The sequence below is a fragment of the Patagioenas fasciata genome, chromosome 11 (assembly GCF_037038585.1).
Source record: "Patagioenas fasciata isolate bPatFas1 chromosome 11, bPatFas1.hap1, whole genome shotgun sequence".
Lineage (NCBI taxonomy): Eukaryota > Metazoa > Chordata > Aves > Columbiformes > Columbidae > Patagioenas > Patagioenas fasciata.
Window position 1 is genome coordinate 18634152 of NC_092530.1, and position 19434 is coordinate 18653585.

A 19434-nucleotide genomic window follows, 5' to 3' on the forward strand; every position below is an offset into this window, starting at 1 on the left:
CTCTTTTAATATCCACTCTCCCAGAGAAATGAAATACTTCTCACCAACAAGTATCCCAGAGCCATCTTCCAGACAGTGATGTGGATCTCACCCTTGCAGCAAAGCTGCTCTGGGGATCTGAACACCAGTAACCTCAGATTATTCTACCAAAAAAACCAAAAGGGTTTACAGAAGTGTTTGTGGAGAAGCCCCTAAACATGCAGTTTGACTGGTTTTGTTACCATTCTGAAATGTAGACCAGACTTCCTGCAACATTTTAGAAATTTCACAAACATGCCAAACAAACTTCATTCAGTATAATGTACCTGCTATGTTGGCTTTGGACATAAAGCCAGGTGAAACTCAGCCATTTGACTCTGCTTGGCGTTCAGATTTTAGTTTTATTTAAGCTTAGGATATAACGCAGCACTTAAAACATGCATAGTGATGAAGTTTTAAGGATAATGAAAGCATCTTCCCATCTGATCTACAAAAACTGCCTATGTACATTGCTTTGTGTTTACGGTAGCTAAAATTTATTTCCTTATTCTCCATTGATTTTTTTTTAGTTTCTAGATCTGAAATAAAACACAACAGAATGCATGGCAAATACAGACTCTTCTTACGAAAAATGTACACATTGTGAAAGAGAGAAAGAAGAACACAGCTAGTAAATACACTCATTATTGTTATAATTCTACAAGATCAGTGATAAACCTGTAAGGATTGCTAGAACTTGGAAAAATAGTAACATCACTACTCACTTCTACATACAATTTCTTCTGCTTTTCATTTATAAAATTACAGTTGTGCTTATTTAATATAAAACCACCTAAAACTGAGCTAGCGCTGTACATCAGTGGCATCGTTCCTACTCCACTGAGGATCCAGGGTATTCTCTTCTCTGAGCACTGACTGAGAGTTGGTACCTTCTCTCCAAGACAGTGGAGCAGGCGCAGGATTTCCACAGCAGTGTTTAAGTGAAAGATAAATTGGATGTTTGTTGGTTATCACACAGCTACAGGAGCCTGCACAAGGAGAATGCTGCAGCTAGGAGGCCCATTTCCTAAAGAGTGTTTGTGCCAAAACACTGTCCTCAGCCCCCGAGACCCTGTTTTGCTTTAAATCAGGCTGGGTTGAAGATGGCAAGGACATCAGATTTCCGTAAAGACTATCTGGCAAAGTCAGAGTAATGCTGGTTAACGTCTCAGTGAAGTCACTTCCTGCGACAGCCTCACATTTAGCTTTAGATTAGCCAGAAAGTGGGTATTTATAAATGTGGAAGACACAGAGAAGTTACGCAGAAGCATGAAGCTCAGTGAAGCAGCACAAGGCAAAGAAATGAAGTAATTGTCATCTGCAGCGAGATCAGTACAATAGTAAAACGTGAACCACTACACTGTGTAACTCCAGCTTGCTTAGGATCAAATCCTCTTTTTCCTTTACTAAATACGCAAAATTGTTCAACGGAATAACTGGTGCAGATTTCTTGGTGCTCTTCACAATTTTCCTCATCCTTGGGATGAGGTTATTCAAGTTACTAACTTGTGTTCTGCTAGCTCAAACCCTGGTATTTCATAGATAGTTTCAAAAGCTACTGAAAAAAATGATAATTATTTACTAAAAGGTTTTTTGTTTTAGATTAACACATGGGCAAGATTTCCGCTAATCCAAACTGCTGACTAAGAAAAATATTTAGGTAAAGGAACATACATGGTACTGCAGAGAAGGCAGATTCCCAGCGAGTCCAGGAGAAAAAGGAAGAGCCTTCAAATCGGAAACTCTGTGTAATATGGGAGAGAGAAAAAATGTCTCCTGTCCCTGTCTGTCTTTCTCATAGGAGATGAGGTTCTAAGACTGAAAGAGCTTGCAGAACTGGATAGAAAAGGGCTTTTTGCATCATAAGGAAAAAATAGCATGCGTGCTTGCAAACTGGAGCATTTTAGTCAAAATACAACACAGGAGATGAGTTAATAAAATGAACGTTGAGTAATGATAAATACAAGAAGTTAATAAGAATAATGACAATCCAAGTTACCTAGATCACTTGGACCCTTAGAGTTGTGTGACCAGTAGTCTACTGTGAGAGGGGGGACATTGCTTTATCTGTTTATCCCTAAAGCAAAAGATCTAGGAATGACTGAGCAGGAGAGTGTCTGATCTCAACCATGGACAGGAAAGCTGACCTGGTATTGCCCAAAGGCCCAAGGCTCTCTCCCTTTGAGAAGTCTGGCCAAAGAGTAAAAGGGAAAGCTTCCATAGCAGTGGGACTGGCACTAACTGATCCTCAAGATGTTGCCCTGGCTGCTTAAGGCCTCTTCATCAGGAAGGCACCTTTTAGGTACCCTGTTACCTCCACTTTCCTTGTGGGCTCTTCTCAGTTTCACAAAGGGTTAAATTGTGGTCTGTCTGGTGAGCTTCTCAGACAGTGATTCTGTACGAAGGACCACAAAGCTTGAGTCAAAATGGTCTGTAGCTGTTCTGGACCCATAAATATTCCCCTTTTCAGCTAAATGGCAGATCACTTTGCGTATACAATTGCAAGGGCTACCCCATGGACTGAATCAGGCCTGCTGGAGTGGTGGCTGCCTTTGTCACTGGCATCTGAAGACCCCATTGGCATTACTGTGGTCTGGCTGGTCTTTCAGACATCATATCAATGCTGGAGAGAGGCAATATGAGCAAACCTTGCAGGCCTGCCTTGAAAGCATGAAATGGGCAGGAACTCAGCTTTCAGCAGCAGGAAAGTCAAGGTGAAGGTCCCCCAGGCTCCTCTCCAAAAATATGACCTCTGTAAATTTTTCTGAGCTGGTCAAGGAATAAACTGTAATGGCCTGACAGCAGAACCTGCTGCTGCGTGTGCTTGCTTACCATCCAAAGAAAACTGCAAATGAACACAGAGCTGCTCCTGTGGAATACCTGGCGCCAGAATGGGCTGATCCTGCAATTATTTCCTGTGATAAGAGAGATGCAGGGCATTGCTCACAAGCCACTGTTGATAGGCAGGTGTTATTAAGCTATTATTGCTATTGGCTATTTGGGCCCTGGGACATGGAAGTAGAATTGAAGTCCTTTGCCTTATCCAGTTTTCTGTTGTGTAACTTCACCAATTCATACCGTGTCCCAGAGCTGACTCTGCTGTTCACACAAACTACTTACCAGTAGGTTTCTGTCTCTATTTGGTTCTTATTCAGAACTCTGTGCAATGTACATTTTCAGTATCATTTGTATCACTCTGGACTGTTCATGATTTGTCTGCTAGGATACGTGGTACCCAGAACAGATTTCAAAAAAAATATATTAGCAGGAAAAGTAACTATTTACCTGTTCATCTTCACTGTCTGTCCCGCCTAAACTCAAAGAGCTATGACGCTGAACAGGGTTGGAGGACTGTGGGATAAAATAAGGAAGAGGGTAAGTCAAGGGAAGTATCACTTTCGACTGTCTGGGACTGGATATCCAGTGCTAATTATAAGAAAACACAAGAGGAAAGAGAAAGGAACAGTCACTGAGTCCCTGCCTCACAGAGTAGGTTTCATTTGTTCATTGGGGGATCACACAAAGTCCAGGAGCTTTATCCTGCTATGAGATTTGCCATGAAGGCTGACCATGAGGTGATATATTTTATAGTTATTTTGGCTTTTTGTTTTAAGATCTTTGAATTTACAAATGCACACATGCTCAATTCTAAAATCATGCATCTGCTGTGAGTAGGCAATTCCTGAGAAAGAACATAACTCACACCCCCTCTGAGTCCCATCAGGATCTGTTCTCCTCAGACTCAGGATCATCACTTTCCTGTCATTTCAACTGATATTGCCCTGGTTTTGAGCTATTTTATTCCAAAACCAGTAGCTGTTTAAGATTTTCTTGCATTCCTCATTATTTTTGTTTTCCTCACTAGCTTTAAAACACCCAAAAACTCTTCTCCTTTCACAGGTGCAAGAAACTGCCAACCTCTGCAGCTCCTTGAAGCTGGAAGACATGGGCGGTTTGTGCAGTGTGAGACCCTCAGCTTGTCCTCGGACTGAAGTGGAACAGTCACAGTAACACAACACTCACCCGTGAATAATTCACTTTTTATGCTTTCTGCCATACAGACCTGCCAGTAGAGACGGCCTTGCCCAAAGGCACTGAGACTTGTCATGTCAACTTAATTTCTCTCCCCTTTCCCTAGTGATATAGGTCACAACTGCCTCAGCACTGGCCTACATAAAAGCACAGAAAACTGTACTTGGAAGGGGTATTTTTAAGGCCACTTCCTAGGTATTCCTCACAGTGACAAGTCCACAAGCCAACTAGGTAATTTGTTCTAGTTCTCACTGATCTGTACCATCAGATTTTATCACAAGCAAGCAAGAAGGTCTTCCCGCTCTCCAAGTGGATTTTATCTTTTCTGTACAGGCGGTCACTAAAGTGACACAATGATTATACCTTGATGGGTGAATCCGTCAGAACGTCATGAAGGGTTGAAATTTCAGGAGGGCTTCTAGGTAAACCATCATCTTCAGAAACAGCACCTGCATCTTCCAGTTTCTTTCCAGTTATAATGAGAGGAGGTGATCCAAGCCTGATGTTCTGCTGCAACTGAAGCTGTGATTGAAAAGACATTTAGAATATAGATTTTCAATGGCATTGTTTATAGGGGATATTTTGGACAGTTTTACTCCAGTTGCTCCCACTAAGCATGCAGAATTTCTTAGTTAACAGACCATTTACAAAAAATATACATTAATAAAATTGTATTTAGTTACATTCATCAAGGACCCATCATTAGAACTGGCTTTGGTAAAAAAATTAAAATAAAAATTAATTTTATTCAGTAAGTTACCCAAGACAGAAATGGCACCATTCCAGAATACGCACAGCAGTTTAAATCAGTTTCAATTTAAAAATTTAAAGATTCTGGATTTAAGTATTCTTTAAATAATTACATGTATCCAGATGTGCCGAATCGTCACACGAAGTATGGTCAGTCAGCAGTTCCCGAGTCCAGGTTTACGTGGTCAGTGTTCCTTCACAAATCCCTTCCAAACATTGGGACCTTGTCACCACCCTCTCCTGCACAAGCAGCTGAGTCCCACTTTTTATACAAAGACAAGTTAATTCAATTTCTGGTCCACCCTAATGAATTGCCTGTTATTTTTCCCCAGCATCACATCCTGGTCCTGTCTACAGCAACAATGACAGCAGCAGCCAAGAGCAACTTTGTTTGTAAAAGAGTATGGGGATTCTTTTCCAAGATTGCACAAAAGAATGTTCTGGCAGGCCCTGACCATAGAAAAATAAAACAAAGTCTGCAACCTCACAAGCAGCCAGATGTTCCCTCAAACTGAAAAAGTTCAGATCTCAGGAAACACCATTACTAAAATTCTTGGCTTAAGTCTGTCAGCTGTGTCAAAGCTGGAATAGAAACAAGGTCTGAAGAGAAACTTTGTCCTTCAACTAAAAACATTTCAACTGAATATTCCCAAGATAAATATGCAGACCTGTTTTTTTCTGTTTCTTCGCTTATTAAACCAGAATGAGAAATTCTAGGCCTAATTCTGTGCGCTTCTGCAAGCTATGCATTCATTTCTGTCTCTGTAAAATAGATCTAAATAGCTGCCATTCTTACGCAGTAAGATTCACTTGCAATGCTATTCCTATAGATCTAACAGCCACACAGGGCAGCACAATGTCACCCTTTCATCGACCAGTTCAAACCACTTTCTTGCCCTCTTACCCACAACAATCAGAGAAGTATCACCAATATGGTCTGACTGATGACAAGCAGCACAAAGATTGCAATATATGGGCAAAACAAGACATACAATATACCTGTGCACTTCATGGGAAGGAAAATGCAGAAAGTTAATATTGCTTTTCCTTCTTTTCACAACCTCCCATCTTTGATTTATTAAATGTATTACACATAGACAGCAAAGTGTTGTGGGGGAAACTCTGACTTAACAGTCTGTCTTCTACTGGTAAAAGTTAATTTCCATTGCTAAGAAAATAACAGCTTTTGTTACTGCTTGGCTTTCATTCTGACAAGTGTCAAGCTCACTGAAAAAGGAGGTCTTTTATGGCTATAAAAATAGTGCTGGCACTATTATGTTACCATGCAGGATGACGGACGGATGAAGAAAGGGCACAGTGGACTGGAGATAGCATGAAAAGACCTTTTTTCCCCAACAAAGTTCTGTCGTATATAAACATGATTTCTCCTGTTACTCCTATTGTTATATAAAAAACACCCTGAATTGAAGCTCAGCACATTTTGCAGTCTTATGGAGGAACAAGTCCCTCTATGCATCTTTTATTACTTAATATGTGATGCAATTGTGCTTTGCAACATGAAGCTCACTATGAGCAAAGGACGAATTTCAATGGCCTTTGGCTGCCTTATCAACAGTTTGTTTTCAGACTCTAGAAAAATCTTTAACTTTTATCTCAGTGCTCAGAGCTGGGTAGTTATTTAAATGCAATTAATATAACCAACAGCTGATAAGGGAGCTGTCAAGGAGAGTTCAGTGTGTGCCTTAGAAAAAGGAAATGATCTAGCAGAGTACTGTATTCTTCGTTGGCAGAGACTGGAAGAAATAAGGACATAAATAAAGCTGTCACTAAGAGTGCACTGACACATCCATCATCCCACACACTTACACAGCTGCCGGTGTTAGCATGTACAGTGAAAACACCACAGCCAGAATTGCCAAAAAGAATAACATATCAATAATATATAAAGAATAACAGTGTAGGGGACACGGTCAAGTATAAATAAATAGCCTTAACCCAAAAGCAGTAGCTATGAGGTAAAGAATGGAAATCCCATTGGAAGAGGACATGCTCATTAAGGAAAGTTTCCAAGAGTCTGTGGACTGAATCAATGTCACTCGCACACACTGAGACCTGGACAAGGCTGAAGTACCGGGACTGCTGAAAGAGGCAGCTTCCCAAAGGCAGAAGAGATCCAAATGTAGTTAATCTGGCTTTGGACACTTTAAGCAACAAAATCTTAAGCCATACAGCAGAGGAATCAAGCGACAGAGTTTCCTAGGAGACAGCTAATATAGAGCAGCATCATGAATGAGGGGAAGATGCTCTCACCTGCAAAGTTTTCACTCTTCCAGATTTGTTTTCCTGAGACAACGGGTCACCTGCCACATTCCCTGGTGCAGACTCAAAAATGAAGACACTGTCATGGGACAAGGCTTTGTTTCCCATGCTTCCTTTGGGCCTGGGAAAGAAGGAAGAGTGGTCAATACACTGGGTACAGCTCTGCGACACCTCCCTGCACCACTTCGCCAGTAACTGCCAGCTCCTTTCATACTCAGAAGGGAGGAAGAAACACTTTGTAGGATGCTGCAAGCCCACTCCTTTTATTAGTGTTTGATGTAGGGGGAAGAAAGGTGACGCGATTCCTTCACGCAGCTGCTCTCTCAGAAACAACTGCAGCCTGCCAAAGGAGTCAGTGTTCTTTACAAAAACCAGGACAATTTCACATATTGTCCCAGCAGTTTTTTCTGCTCAAATCTTTTAAACTGGAATAAGACTATTTGGGACCAAATTTTCCTCTGTGTAAGGTCTTTTATCCTTTTGATGATACAGTCAAGAAGTCATCCATGGCACATGCTTTAACTTTGCCATTAAGGTTTTTCCATTTCCACTCAAAACTCGTGCCTCTCGGAAGATAAAAAGGCAGTGGTACATAATGCTCCCCTCCCCTTCACAGATGCCAAATCCCATTGATTCCCTACAGCCCCTTGACACCCGGGCACATCCCTTTGGCTGTTAAAAGCAGCATTTGGCACATATCGGGGACTGGTTTCTGGTTAGTATTCAGAAAAGTTAAATTCTAAAAAGATTACATGGTTAAAAAGAAAACAACAAAAAAGAAAACCAGTGCTTCTGCCTCAAGAACAAACAAACAGCAGCTTTGTTTGAGGATTGGTTTTGATATTTTGCATGCCAGAAATCGCGAAGCTCAGGCCCTGCTATAAACCCTTCACAAGCTGCATTTCCACTGGCTTTCAGGATCAGGTTTTCCGAAGGATTACGTTGTTCAGTCTCTCTAGGTACTTACAAAGCGTGCTTATGCCATGCGGGGGCTGGGCATGACAGTGTTTTGCAGGTAGCACAAACACATCCTCTAATTTTTTTTGATAGTCCATCTATCTCTATTGCAAAGGGCAAAAACAGAGGGGTTTTACTCACTTCCTGATCTCTGATCTTGCAAAACAGTTCATAATCACTGGAGGACTGTGCTGAGATAAATAGCAATTGGACTTTAAGTACCTGGTTAAGGGCAAGAGAAAGAGTTTGCCCCCACACTGCCTCTGGAGCAGACAGCTGATGTTAAGCCAGATCCCTGCTGTGTGCTGATGGGTTAACTCAGCTGCTGCTAAGCTTTTTGGACTGGGTTAGCTGAGTCACTCTAATTGCCCTTACCCCAGGGGACTGGTGGTGTGGTCACTTACTCTGTTGCTGTTATGCTAACAAACAAAATAAAGAGATTGTTGCTTCATTCCCAGATCATTTCCATGATGCAGTTGCATAAACACAACAAAGAGAGTGGGGAAACGTGGGGCAAGGAGGAACAAGCACCCATGAGAAAGCACCATCTATAAGCTGTTCCACCAGAAGAAACCTAGCGGCCAGGTCCACCAAATGCCTTATTTGATAATACAAAAAATTTGGCAGCGATGCTGATTTCAGCATGTCCCGCTCAAGTCACCTATCCATGCCCTCTGCCAGTGTCACACCTGTCCAACGTCCCCTCCAACACAACACTGCAAACCACAGGAAGTGGCTGGGGTTTTGTCACACAATCGGCAGCTCCACAACCCAAGATTTAGGATAATCCAAAGGGAGGCCTGGCTGAGTGGCCAACAGGGGAGTGTGAGGAGCACGGGAAGCTGGAAAAACACCAAATTATAGATTGCCAGATACTCATCCATGACACCCCTGGTAAGTGACATAGCCAGGTTCAGAGGGTAGTCCCACCCCAGATTCAGTCAGAGACTGGAGGCTGATGGCCTCAGGTTATCAATGAAGCAGCATTAGCAGTACAAGCTATCAACTTGTATTAACACCAGCTGAAAGAAGGACAAGTTTTTGAACTAACACCATTCAGGGATCTGAGAATTGTTCTGGATGCAATTTAAGAACACCCACATCCACAGCCCTTCAGGGGCACCTGACACAAAACTAGGGGCCTCCAGTTTTATTTATACCTAAATGGCTATGTAAGAAAGCTGAAGCAGCAATGTCGTACTGACAATACACCAAAAATACCTCTTTCCATTTACCCCAGCTATGTCAGAGGGCACCATTTATGCTAAAAAACAGCAACTCCACACGTAATCTCTGTACTAGTACTACTCAATCACCATCCTCTTGGAAAGCTGCTGCTGATCCGACCTTCCAGGACAGCTTTCAAACACTAAAACAAATCAAAACAATCTGTGCTATCTGCAGTTTTAGACCAAGGGGCTGGATCACCCCTGCCCCTGGCTGTCCTCCCCCTCCTCTCCAGCCTGGGTTTTGAAGCACTAGCAAAGAAAGAGGAAATTCCTGGAATTCCTTCATCAGCATTAGGACTTGTTTTGCACACACTTGGACAGAGGTTGCTCCTAACTCACGCTTCCATCCTACCGCTGAGAGAGGTCTGCTTTTATTTATATGTTTCCTTCCCTGCCCGCTCACCCAGCCTCCTTCGGCGAATGAAGCGCAGTAGTGTCGAGCACAGAGATGCTGACATCGCTGCTGGACTGGCTCGGTTTTAAATTACTCTCTCCCCTGGGAGGTGGAGGTTCTTTCCTTTTCTTCTTGGCAAAGAAGTTCTTGAAAGTCTGAAATCTGGATTTTTTCTTTCCTGCAACATGAGAAAAATGAAAATTTATGGAACTTGGAGGTGTTGGTTAGTTTAGAGAATGTCACCTCTTAAATTCTGGAGAAGTCCTCAAAGCTAGAGCAGTCCATTCAGTTTTAGTCAGCTCCTTTGTAAATAATTCAGTGCTGAAGTCCAGTGAAAGGTGAAGCTGCAGTTCTTACATTTGCTGCCCATAAAGCAACACTGGCTTTAAGCTGACAATAGTGGTGCCTACTTAGGTTCCCGTTTATGAAAAATACACCTTATGCAGAGAATGCCTCTACCTGCAATTGAACAGTGATCATCACAATCAGACTTGACATATTTTCAATTAAAAAATTGATGTCTCTTCTTGTTCATTACTTAGCTCGGTTTAGTTCTGCTTTCTCTTCACTCGCCGCTGTAAGGAGACAACACCTGAAGGATGTTCAACATTGGGCAAAAAGACTGAGACTGGCAAAAGGATTTATAAACTCTAAACCCAAAGTATGTTTCCACATTAAACCACTGCCCCCAAATAAAATCAACACCTCCTCTAAGGACAATGGAGCAAACTTAAACTAAGACACTGCGCTGCAGGACATGAAATCCTCAAACACAGCAGCTCTAACAACAAAATTAGAAAACTGTTAATCTGATTTCAGATTTTCCATTGCCCAGAAAAGAAATACAAAAAGAACAAAATAAACCACACAAAATATCACTGATTTATTTCATTTTTAATAACCTAAGATACTTTACCATTCTTATTCATATTTTCTTTCAGCACACAAGTGCTGCATTTGGTCCCTTACATCGAGGGCTCAGTTTGGAGTGGTTTGGGGCAAACCGTTGTACTAAGACCCCTGTGATTGACTTAAGTACATATGCAGAGCAATAACATCACTGCATATCTGGGCCAAATTCATTGTTCAATTGATACTTTATGGCAGTTGGCATAACAAATGCCCACAGCTGGAGGATTCCTTCATAAGCAAGGCATTATTTCAACACAGTTATTGTCTTCTCCCAGCAATGATTTAGTCAGCGACGCTCTGTCTCAACGTGTGCCCTGTACGTGTAGGGAACTCTGCCAACAGGCCTGATCTGGGCTGAAGCTGTGCCACCACACAGCTGCACCACACAGCGCACACTTTGAGAAGCAAACAATGATGCTGAGATCTCTCACCCCGTCTCCTCCCCGCTGTCAGCACCATGCATCAGGACATACAAGGACGCTGCTACACTGTCCAGCACGGGCTGGTGAAATGGTTCCTACCTCTGTACAGAGCAGCAGCAGCCAGGGAAGAGCTGCACGTTGCTCTGCAAGAGACTTGGGGTGTCACTGACACCAACCCTTCCAAGCCACGTAGAGCAAAACTATCAGTGGAGCTTCACTCATCTGAATAGTAATGGGATGTGGCACTCCTGTGGTGGGTTTATCAGTGGAAGATCTTTTTCTCTTCCACTGCTGCTTATCAGGCAGGAAGTGAAGGAGACAGTCACAGAAAACATACAGGTTATACTGCCTGCCCCACACCACAGAGCTGACCCCGAGGTTTTTGGATTTGTTAAGACATTCACAGAGCTCAGTGGGTTTCGTGCTGCACCATAGCAAGAACTGGGATGAGAAGACAGGTCACACAGCAACTGGAAGACCACAGCGCCTCTCAAATAAAACAAGCGTGTTGAATGTCCCCTAGAGAATCTTTAGAAACACCTCCCTGCCACTACTGCCATTCATACCAGCAATTAGACAATGTACCTTGTATTGTACCAGGAAACTTGTCAAAGTTGAGTTGGTTTATTTTAAGTGAGCAAAAGAAAAGCCTAAAAAGTTTCATGAAAGCAGTGCCCCAAAATGATCAAGTCAGCAATGTCTGCTAACGCAGTCCAGTGACTCTAAGAACAAGCCAGCAGACTTTGCTACGTGCAGAGAGCTTTGCAACCTGAAGGCCGTATAAATGAAAAACAAAGACCTTGTCATGTCCACTGACAGTGGTATGGACGGAAAGAAAGTTTGATCCTAGTGCAAGTATTACTGATGAGCTTAATTAGATGCTTGTATTTCCAGAAAATCAGGGGAATCTGTGTGTGTGAGATGGTTTTTTGGTGTGTGTTTTGTGTTTTTGTAGTTTTGGTTGGTTGGTTTGGTGGTTTGGTTTTTTGTTGTTGTTGTTGTTGTCGTTGTTTGTGTTTTTTTTAAGTGATCCTAAGGACATTTAAGAGAAACAGACGTAAGTCCTACCACAAAAGATAACATTGCCAAGGTACCACTCCAAATACTCATTTAGATCAGAAGAGGTGCTACCTGCATAAGGGAACCCATGGAAAGAATTCACAAATGCTGTCAATGAGTAAACCTCAGCTGGCGTGGGACAACACTTGGGGTATCATTGTGCAATGGTCTCCTCTGATACAGACACTTCAGTGCCCTCTCCAGCCTCTAATCTATTACTGATGTGCAGGGCACAGCGTCTCCAGCAATGATTCCCCTTCAGCCGCTTCAGATGACTGAGAAAACAGTAAGTTTCCCTGCAGTTCCAGAAGATGGGCACTTGCCATATTCTTACACAAAATAAGATAAAAATCACCGCTAGACACTTAGTGCTGCATGCAGATGAAAACTGTGGGACTGCTGGATGTGAGAGCATTTGGCAATAGAGATACAGCTCAGAGAGATGGTGTTGTAATTCGTTTCCTGCTGTGAACGGCCATGCACTGGTTTCACACTCCATTAAAAGGATGCCACATTTATTTTAAAGGTGTCTACATGCACTATGAAGTAGTCCAACATGTCTAAATTGGTAGAGTGCTCTATGATGCTTGAACTAATAATATGTAAGAGGATATTATTACTTAAAATGGAAAAAATTCACTGCATCACAAAAAATCCAGTCAAAGCAAGGAGAGAAATTCCAAGCTTACACAACTATGCCTGTTTGCCCTTTACCCACTGATGAATAATGACTCACGATTTCTGAATTCTTACGGCTGTCAATCTTCAATTTTATGGTATTAAAAATAAAAGATTAAATTTAAAGGCTACTGCCCAAAAAAGCAAAAGCCTTCCCAAAACTCAGTTGCTTATGCTAACTGTGATTTAGCCCACTGTAACAGAAAAGGAGCGGGAATAAGCACTTTTCTTTCTCTGTAAAGTTCGTTTCTTCTGTATTTTTTACTGTTTGTGTACCGCCTACTTCATTGTTCCTCCTGTGCACAGAGAGAATTAATATGTCTTTCTGCTCTTTGCATGGTTCTTGCCTATAACAAGATAGAAGAAAAAAAGATGCTTTTTACAGTGGCAAATTGAGACTGTAAAAAGCACAGGGAATATATATTTATCATATTTAAATTAAACAGTTAATTTGGGGATCTTCTATGCTCTCTGACTTCCTAAGGTGTGTTCAGGACACATGTTCCGTTTTTTCTACAAATCCAAGGACTAGATCCTTCCACCAATAAAAACACAGTAAAAACAAACAAACAAAAAAGAAACATGGGCAAGACTGTCAGAAAATACCAGAGGAAGAGGCTGCAGTGGGGGCAGTGATCCAGCTCCCACGAACGGGGGCTGAAGGCTCCATCACAGCAGGTACCACAATCAGCCCTTCAAGCTCTAACATCCTGGTTTTGAAAATCCAAGCCAGAATCAGAAAGGAATATCCTCTATCAGGTTACAACCCTCCAGTACTGCACAGCAAAAGATCCCTCCTATAATATTGCCAGGTGACAAAACCACTTTTTTTTTTTTCCACACTACAAAAAATAAAACCACACTGCAAAATGAGACACTACAGATCCCTCAACCCAAAGAAAACACAATTTGACTTCCAAATCAGCTATATACTCAGAGAACAACTGCTTACCTGTGCATTCTTCAACTGTGTCTCCTGTTTCAGGTGACTGTGTGACCTCTGCTGGCCCCGTAGCCATGATGTAGTCACTGAAATAGAGATGAAAATCATCAGTTAAATTTTAGTCCATCTGCCCAGCAGAACATGACCCTGCCCAGCATGAAGAAAGAACGTGGCTGGGTCCATTCTGAAACCACATACCTAAATGTTTATCCCAAACACAGCTTGCACACTTTTTGGCACTTCAGCCACAGAACTTTTCCTCATTTTTCAGTAATGTTTCCCCAGCCAAAACTAACGAACCAGTCTAATTCCTTGCCAGTACCTCTCTCTTTTTAGGAACCCAGGATCAAAGTTTTCATTAATGAAAGATGTCATTAAACTTGCTCAGCAAAGACTATCATGCTTCCCGGTCTCAGAATAACGAGCTTTTATGATTGCTTTTTGCTAGAGAGTGACAGCCCCATGCTACTGTAAAAAACATCCTAGGCAAGTGCTCTGCTGCCGAGGGTTCATGTGTTACCGTGTCCTCACAGCAGGGACCGGGCTAATCTGTCAGCATTGTTAAAATTAGTTAAGCATCAGCACTGAGGCATCATCCTTGGCTATGCTACATTTGTGGAAACCAATAGATCAAATTTATTTTGGATGCAGTGCAATCAGCTTTTAGCCACAAGCTTTGAAACCTTATCGCGAGCACGTCTATTGATCAACCAAATTAGTTGATGGCATCATCTTCCTCTCCAATGAAAACAAAAGTTCAGCCTAGTTTTAAGATCATTCAATGTTAACTGGCTCCACTTTATATTTTCCAAGACTCCTAAATGGGTGTCTGTCACAGACAAAGGAACTGAGCAGCAGACCGCATGAGTTACAGGACAAATGTCAAGTAACAATGGAAATGTGACAGTTCAGCAGGGCGGCTCATAAATACTGTCCTTTATTACGGGATATATCTAGGTGATACATTTACACAGTTAGCGGTTCCAGTATGCTGTGTCAGGACTTTAAGAGTAAGAAATCTTTACAAACAAATGAAAATAGGAAGGGAAATGCATTTGAAATAAAACATCAAGGAAGCATTCAACAAATTTACAAGGACAAACTGTCAAGTCCCCAAACTGCAGCTTATTTCCACAGAATGTGAGTGGGCCTGACATTTGGCCCATTTAGACCCCTAACTTCTGCTTTACCCACCTTCAATAAAACCGAAGCAAGAGAAAATGCTGCTTTCAGATCCAGCTTTGTTTATATCAACCCTACATTTATTTAAATCACTCTATCATCTCAGCTGCTCGATCAAAATCCTTCCAGCCTTTGGCGATATTTTGGCCACTGTGCTTACTACAACTGCAAGCATTTATTTCCAATATTTTATACAAGTAGAACTATAATTGCAAAGCTGTTCAGCTCCAAGGCAGTCTCTTCACAATCAAATAATCTCCTGCATTAATTCAATTTTATAGCTGAGTTCCCTGGGGCATATCGAGGTCAAGTGTCAATTGCATTGGTTGTTTGCAAACATGGCCCATTTAGGACCTAATGGTTTGGTGCCTTTGTATTCCTCATCTTTTTACAGTGAACTGGACAGTGACTTGAGGTGAGGGAAACCATCGCAGGTTTTTCCAAGCCTTAAGTTAGCAAGCATTTAAATGACAAGGGAGAAAAAAAATATTTACAGCAAAGTGTAAGTTCCATCATTAAAAGTTTGATGACATACCCGAAGGAAAGTTAGCAATTAGACAATACACTGCAAACCTGGTGGCGGTGAGCTGTACTTTACAGAGAACAGCTAGCAAACGTTCTGAGCAACAAACCCCAGCCTGGGGATCAATGTCATGGAGAAAAAGAGGACAAACCCCCATCAATACCAATACATGTGAGTGCACAGGCATTAACTGATCGAACCTTCGGACATGCACCCCTTCCAGGCCTTAACGACAGCTGACAGATGCAGTGTCAGATGTATCGATACCATGTCCGTTCGGTTCAATCAGCTGTTCTAACCATGTGCACTCTGAGAGCTCTCTCAGAGCATTGCGCCACTACAGACGAAGTTTTAAACAAATACTGTATGCATTTTGATTTTAGTGATAAAAATATCAGGTGAAATAAAGGGCCTTTTGGAGCAGTATTTCTGGCACTCTTCAGGCTGGGAGGTGCCAGCAGACAGCTGGGAGAAGGAGCCCGCAGGGGCACGAAGGAGACAGTGTCCTGGGTGGGGGAGAGTGGAGGCAGAGCAGCGACAGACTGACAGACAGACTGACAGCTCCAGCAGCCGGGGCAGGAGAGCGGTCATGTCCCACCTACTGTTTCCTTCCCACTGGAAGTGAAACACTAGGCACATCTCCCCAGTCTACAACTTTCTAATCATGTTCTTAACCCTCTCTCAAACAGCATTAGCAGTCCCTGCATACGCGCAGGCCTCCTGCTGCAGAGGGACAGCACAAACAAGATGCTCAGCCTTTGCCAGTCACCTTGAAAGCCCCGGCGCTGGCCAGTTCACTGCAGCAATTCCTATGTAAAGCCATGGAAAAGACTGAGAATTTACTGAGAGCAGCAAGGACTGAACACACAGTGTCCACCTCTCCTTGCACAGGGTGACAGGCTGCATTACTGCACCTATGGATTCATCAATTACTTGCAAACAGTCAAGTGCCTTTCCATACAGCTGCAATCACACTAATAAACCTGTCAATACTATACCCTGTTTGCATTGCCAGGGTGTATTTTAAAGCAATAAAACTCCTACAAAGTTGCAGGGTTTGCTTTACTCTCAAAGCAGGGAACCACACCCAGCTAGCAATCATCACTGTCCTCACCTGGTTTGATGGTTTAGATCTCGGCTCCCTGCTATCCCTTACAAAACCTCCATTAATAACCCTATTGTGTTGCATTCGCTTGGATCTCTTCATTGAAGGAACTAATGAGTCTTAAGAGAAAAAAGTATTTTCCAGGAGCAGGAGAAATATCCTTGTCTCCCTTTTACAAACTGGGGCAACTGGACAGACACTTGGAGTGTTCTACGGGAGGGCAGTGACAGGGCAAAAGAAATCAAGTCCCAGGGTGATGTTGTGACCGTTCCCTTTTCCCAGCTGAGTACATTGCTGAACATGTACATTATATGGGGGGGGAGTGGGAAATGCTACAAGAAGAAAAGACAATTCCCTTTCACTGCTTGGTTTGTGTATTTAAGGACTCCTGGGAAGTTAACGTTGTACAGGACTCAAATTTCCTGCATTTAACAAAGGCCCAAGACAAACAGAAACACTTTCTGCTCAGCCTCACAAAAGGGACACAACCTCCTTGCTGTCTCTCCAGCAGAGAAGACTTGGAGACTGCCCGGCAAGGCTCCTACCCCACCTTTAGTGTTCCTTCAGCTTCAGCCCCATGTTTCTGAATAAGCATTCCAGAAGGCCTTATGACAGAGAGATCAAAGGAGATGCTGAACCCTGAACAGCCTCTTTCCTAATAAATAAATGCTTGAGGAAGTAAAGACTCAAGAATACAAGGCACTGCATTCAGTTAGCATCTTCATTGCCTATAGAAGACAGACAATGGCAAACAGCCAAGAGAAATAAGTGAAATTTTTGCCTGGAGCTTTTAAAGACAAATTTCCTTCAGGCTACACAAATAATTTGAAACCAAGCCTATGCTCCAGATTTCAGGACGCACACTTTGCCCAGCAAGATGGATCACCAGAGGGAAATGCAGGTCCTCCCCTCCCCCAGAATACACTTCAAGCTACTGCAGGACCTCAGAGAAAGCCCCTCTATTCCTGCCGAGCACCAGCTTTCACAAAAACACAGAATGAAGGATGGCTTCATATTCAGATTACACTTTGCAGCAAAAGGTGAGTGACAGGTTAAATTTCTACTCTGTCTTCTTAAAGCACATTGGAGGACTTTGTTCTGATGCGATGTGGTTTATTGCTTTCCTCTCTGAGAGCCCTACAAGCAAACTATCAATGAACTAGTTAATCCAATGACAGTCAATTAAGTGAAGTTTACCCTCTAGAATACCACGGAACAGGATTTTCTGAGTCAATCACAAAGCAATAGCAGAGCCAGCAAGATTTCTATTCAATTTTCACATCCCTTGAGTGTATCAGAAACCCAACCAACAAAGCTCCCTTTGCTCTCCATGAGCTGAGCAAACTGCACTTCGAGGTCCCTGTTCAGGGAACAAGATCCCACAAACAACTCTGCTGAACCAGGGCACGACCCAACACAACAGCAGGAACTGAGGTCTGACCTTGCCCAGGTGATCCCATTGTACTCTTGTACAGTGCAGTGTTAGGAGGATGAAATTCCCAGGTTTATTGCCAGCCCCTAGTCGGAATGTCCCTTGCCAGACTGTCACTGTTTTAGGTAAGAGAACAGCACAAACAGCAGTTTACTCCAGGACTCCTGCAACTGCCTCCACTGATAATGGTGAAGGGAGGACTCCACAAAGTTAATGAATATTGGTCTTGTAATTTTTCATGGAAGGAGGGGGAGTTTAAGAAAGTTTAAAGTCGTTTTCCAAGGATCACAAGTCATACAGCAATAGTAGCTATCAGGAAGTCTGGATAAGCAACTAGATAATATCAACAAAATACTCTCCCAGGATCAAGTAGGAGGTCGTAATTTCCCAAAGCAACAGACAACATCCAGATCCTAACTTTGACAAGGTACGCAGAGCAAACAACCATTCACATAGCGATCTATTCGCAGCTGCCACACTTCGCATTCAGACAACAGCCCCTCACCGCCCTCTGTCCCCACACCTTGACTTCTCCAAGAGGCTTCCCAGAAGATAGGTCCCAGTGTGCTGAACTCTTTTTACCTAAATCTGCTTTGAGAAGTCTCAGTCTGACAGTGATTCTGGAGAATTTCTGCTATTCAGCAGTGCCTGAAGCATTATGTGCCGCCCTCCTAGTGAGAGTGTGTGTAACACTAATGGAAAGCAGCTGGTGGGCTGAAGCTGACTTAAAAAAAAGTACCAGGAGGAAATGCCTTTCATACAGTCACACAGGCTCCGTCTGTAATTGTGTGAGAAGCCAAAAGGATAAGAAGGGGGAAGGGCAAACGAGACAAAAACATTCATAAGCTACTACAGAAACTAGTGGAAATGCACAGTGTTGCCAGCCTGGGAACTGAGAGACTAAATGCCTCTGTCCCCTGCGCCGGCTGTGCCATTTGCTCAATCGCTGCAGAACAGTGTCCCTGCTGGTGGGGACAGGACTGCAGCGCACACAGACCTGTGTCACCTCAAACCTGAGGCCGGTACCAGCAGCAGTTGTTGGTGCTCAGCTCGAAAGGCCAAACTGAAGCTCGAGTTCCGCAGCTTCACAACACTTGGCACCCATGCCAGAGATGAACCTGTTCTGGACATGCCACTTCAAGCTGCCCTCATACACCTAATTACCCTGCTGTGCTCATTAGCATGACCTTGTCTTGTTGCTGTCAACATGAGGATCTCCTCTGCAAGTCTGCATCCGCTCAGATAATAGAGCAAATACCTACCTGTTTGCCAAAAGCTGAGTAAAATGTTTCTGAATAGCCCACCCGTGTAATAATCTATCACCTAGTTTCCAGTGCATTTTCTGGTCTGCACCAGTCTCAAGAAATGTGTCAGAACTTCGCTCAAATCAAGACTGGCACCAACATAGTCATGACCTAAGCACGCACAAGAGTTCAGCCAATATTTTGTATCCAGACTGCCTCTATTTTAAAGGAATGTACATTAATTGACCCGGTGGAATTGCACCATTTGGCATTA

General features: G+C 42.9%; 1 protein-coding gene across 5 annotated transcripts in view; it reads right to left on the reverse strand.

The window, feature by feature from the left end:
• The window catches only part of KIAA1210 (KIAA1210 ortholog), a 40261-nt gene that overhangs the window by 12014 nt on the left and 8813 nt on the right, over positions 1 to 19434 (reverse strand). For 2 of the 5 annotated variants that reach the window (XM_065846649.2, XM_071813499.1), the window contains 5 exons: positions 13684 to 13760; positions 9670 to 9838; positions 7072 to 7201; positions 4414 to 4572; positions 3304 to 3369 (listed from right to left, as the gene is read on the reverse strand). In XM_065846649.2, coding sequence (XP_065702721.1) covers positions 3304 to 3369; positions 4414 to 4572; positions 7072 to 7201; positions 9670 to 9838; positions 13684 to 13760 — 601 coding nt within the window. Of the gene's footprint in view, positions 1 to 2850; positions 3237 to 3303; positions 3370 to 4413; positions 4573 to 7071; positions 7202 to 9669; positions 9839 to 13683; positions 13761 to 18439; positions 18588 to 19434 lie in introns of those variants that run through there. The other 3 variants (XM_065846650.2, XM_065846651.2, XM_071813500.1) reach the window with 3 other exon arrangements.